Below are 3,546 nucleotides of genomic sequence, written 5' to 3'. Positions count from 1 at the left end.
AGGAGAAGGCGCGGCGATGGAGCCATGCATACCTGGGTGATGGAGGACAATGTGGGTGACATTGTTGGTGAGAACTGTTTGGGGTGCTGCCGTCTGGAGTCACCAGCCACGGGCAGGGACAGGGGGCTGAGCGGGACCCGGCGCCGGGGAGACGTGGTCCCGAAGGAGCCCCCCAGCCCCGAGGGCAGGCTGGGGTTGCTGGGCGAGGACTGGAGGGGCTGGCTCCGGGGGGATGTGGGCAGGGACGGGTTGGACAGCGAGGAGGACAGGGACGAGGGCAGGGACTGGTTGGACAGCGAGGAGGGGATGGAGGAGCTGCTGTGGGAGGACTGGAGAGAGGGGTTGCTGAGGGAGGCCTGGAGGGAGGGGCCGCGCAGGGAGGCCTGCAGGGAGGCCTGCAGGTTGGGGTTGCTCAGGGAGGACTGCAGGGACGGGTTACTCAGGGAGCTCTGCAGAGGTGAGGGGAGTCCTGTGGGCACAAAAACAGAGAGCGCGTTACCCCCCAGCATGGCCCCGTGCCCAGGGAGGGGCCTGAGGGGCTCCCCAGAGGGAGGGAAGGGCCTGGGGGGGGCTCCCCAGGTGGAGGGAGGGGGATGGAGCCACCAAAACCATGGAGATGGACACAGCGATGGACACACTCACCTGGGGAGTCATAGCCCAGCCCCCCCTGTACCCCCCCACTCACCTGGGGGGTCTCTGAGCTCCTCTGTGCCCCCCCCACTCACCTGGGGGGTCGTAGCCCAGCCCCCCCGTGCCGGTGCCGCTGATGCCCAGGTGGGTCATGGTGGTAGCCAGGTTGGAGGTGCTGCTGCCCCCACTCAGGGGGGGGAACGGGGCCTCCTCGGGGTCCAGGGGGGTGGGCAGGGGGGACGGGAAGTGCAGCGTGGTCAGGTCGGGCAGGGACCCCCCCGTGTTGAGGGCCGAGGGCATGAGGGGCACATTGGCAGGTTGGTCCGGGGACGGGAACACACTGGGGGGTGTGGGGGGGGGAGAGAGACAGGGGGGGGGGAACAGTGATGACACCCTGGCACCTCCTCCCCAGGGTCCCCCTCCACAGCGTCCCTCTCCCCAGTCCAGCCCCCCTCCAGTGTCCCCCTCACCGTTCCAGCCCCTCCCCAGTGCCCCCCTCCCCACTCCAGCCCCTCTCCCCAGTGCCCCCTGCCCATTCCAGGTCCCCAGCACTCACTGGATGCCTGGGACCTCGCAGGATCGGGGCCGTGCCGAGGAGGACGAGAGCTGCGGGATCAGAGCGCAGTGATCAGCCCAGGCAGGGCCTTGGGGACACAGGGGGGCACCCGGGGGGGGATATCCCCATGGCCCCCCCCCCACCTTCTTGGTGTCCCAGGGCTTCAGCGAGTGCTTGTTGTCATCAAAGTTCTCTTCGATGGGAGGCACTTGGAAAAGAAACACTGGGAAGGGGGAGGGGGGTCAGTGGTGGTGATGGGGGACATCACAGCCCCCCCAGCCCAGGGGGGACACAGCTGTGACCTGGGCTCACCTTTGCTGTCTGAGTCCCCGTCCAGGAAACCTGTGGGAGAGCGGGTGGGTCAGGGGGGCAGAGAGGTGGAGGAGGGGAGGCTGTGTGACCCCCCCCCCCCGAGACCCCCAGGGGGTTGGAGGGGGCAGGGGGGTCTCACCCGTGCGCCGGCCAGGCGGGGGGGCAGCCTGGGAGGGGCCCAGGTAGGAATCCTGGGGAGGGGGGTTCATCACGCTCGTGTGCAGGGCCGAGTCGGAATTTGTCCTAAAAACGGGGATCACGGCATGGATCCGGGACCCCCCCCATTTACACACATCCCTCATTTACAGCCCCACCCCCCCCATTTACAGCACCTCATCCTATTTACAGCCCCCCCACCAGCCCTGTGCCCCCCTCCCCACTGGAGTCCAGCCCCATCTCCCTCCCAGAGCCCTCACCCCCAGGCACAGGGGACAATGGGACCTCCCTGGGACCACCCTGTGCCCCCCCCGGGGCTGGGGGCATCCGTTGTGTTCCCAATTAGTTGTCTCGAGGCAGGGAAGGGCAGGGAATGGCTGGGAAGAGGCTGCAGTGACAAGGGACAAGGGGGACATTGTTCGGCTGCAGCACAGGAAACCTCCCCAACCCCCCCACGCCCATGGGACAGGGACCCCTCCCCCTGTGGGGGGCCCTGTAGGGGTCCTGGGGCCGAAACTGGGAGTCCCCAGGGCCACCTTTTCCCCCCCGGGGGTCCCAAGCCTGTGCCCACCCCAGGGGTCCTGGCTGGGAAACAGGGAGAGGAAAAAAACAGGATCAAACCTGTTGAGAGCTGAGGGCAGCCGGAATAAATGTCCTTTTTCCATCGGGAAGTTGCTCCAGGGCATGGTCCTTTTTTTGGAAGGGAAAAACAGGGATTAGGGGGGCCAAGGAGGCAGGACACCCCTTGGGGATCCGCGACCCCATTCCCTGCCCTGGGAATGCCCCAGTGAGGGCTGGGAGTTGCGGGAAGATAGAATGGGACTGGGCTGTCCCCCATGGTGTCCCTTCTGGGTGAGACAAGGACACACCACTCCTGGGACTCCAGGGACAGGTCTCGAGCTTGTATTTGTCCCCCATCCCTGTCCCCACCTGCTTCCTCTCGGCAGGATCCCTATTCCCACCTGAAACTCCTCCTCGAGCCCTCCAGTTTGTGGGACAATCTCAGGATCCAAGAGGCAGGAGCCCTCACCCCACTCACAGCACTGCAGCACTTCCCCCTGCCCCCTTCCCACATCCCAGCCCTGCGGATCCTCCTGGGAATGCCGGGGCCTCTCCTGCTTCCAAAGCCTCGGGATGGGCCCCCAGGCTGCAGGGAATGGCAGGAATTACCTCCTCCAGCTGGGCTCAGGTGGAGGCGACAAGTAGGTGGGTCCGTAGGGGGAGCTGTCGATGTGGGGGCTCGTTAAGGGCCACACTGAGAGCAGGGGGGGCTCCCAAATCCCGCGGGACAGGGAAGGGGACCAGGATAAAGGAGCAGGAGCAGGGAATGGGACTGGGATGAAGAGCAGCAAATGGCCAGGATAAAGGAGCAGGAAATGGGACTGGGATGAAGGATCAGGAGCAAGGAATGCCCGGGCTGAAAGAGTGGGAATAGGGAATGACCAGGATGAAGGAGCATGTGCAGGGAATGGCCAGGCTGAAGGATCAGGAGCAGGGAATGCCCAGGAGCAGGGAATGGCCAGGCTGAACGATCAGGAGCAGAGAATGGCCAGGTCGAAGGATCAGGAGCAGGGAATACCCGGAAGCAGGGAATGCCCACGCTGAAGGATATCTGGCGGACGTAGCGGCGCAGGGGGGACACCATCCGGCGGGGGTCCCGCTGCACCCGCTCCACCAGCCCATGGTGCCGCGTGCTCCGCGTGGAGTCCAGAGGGGATGGGCCCTGCGGGGACAGGGACAGTGAGACCCCTGGGAATGGGGACAGGGAGACACCCAGGAATGGGGACAGGGAGACACCCAGGAATGGGGACAGGGAGACACCTGGGAAAGGGCACAGTGAGACATCTGGGAACAGGGACAGGGAGACACCTGGGAACAGGGACAGGGAGACA

The 3,546-nt window shown here is 65.7% G+C and overlaps 1 protein-coding gene across 1 annotated transcript in view; it reads right to left on the bottom strand.

The window, feature by feature from the left end:
* Nucleotides 1-3,546, bottom strand: part of CRTC2 (CREB regulated transcription coactivator 2) — a 9,208-nt gene that overhangs the window by 2,049 nt on the left and 3,613 nt on the right. The window contains 9 exon segments of the mRNA XM_027704788.1: nt 33-469; nt 726-970; nt 1,187-1,236; nt 1,330-1,409; nt 1,499-1,528; nt 1,638-1,741; nt 2,276-2,344; nt 2,825-2,886; nt 3,267-3,377. Of these exon segments, the coding sequence (XP_027560589.1) occupies nt 33-469; nt 726-970; nt 1,187-1,236; nt 1,330-1,409; nt 1,499-1,528; nt 1,638-1,741; nt 2,276-2,344; nt 2,825-2,886; nt 3,267-3,377 (1,188 nt within the window).

The sequence above is a fragment of the Neopelma chrysocephalum genome, unplaced genomic scaffold, assembly GCF_003984885.1.
Source record: "Neopelma chrysocephalum unplaced genomic scaffold, ASM398488v2 Primary Assembly neopelma1_288, whole genome shotgun sequence".
Lineage (NCBI taxonomy): Eukaryota > Metazoa > Chordata > Aves > Passeriformes > Pipridae > Neopelma > Neopelma chrysocephalum.
Note: the sequence above shows the minus strand (reverse complement) of the source record. Positions and strands in the feature narration are given on the sequence as shown.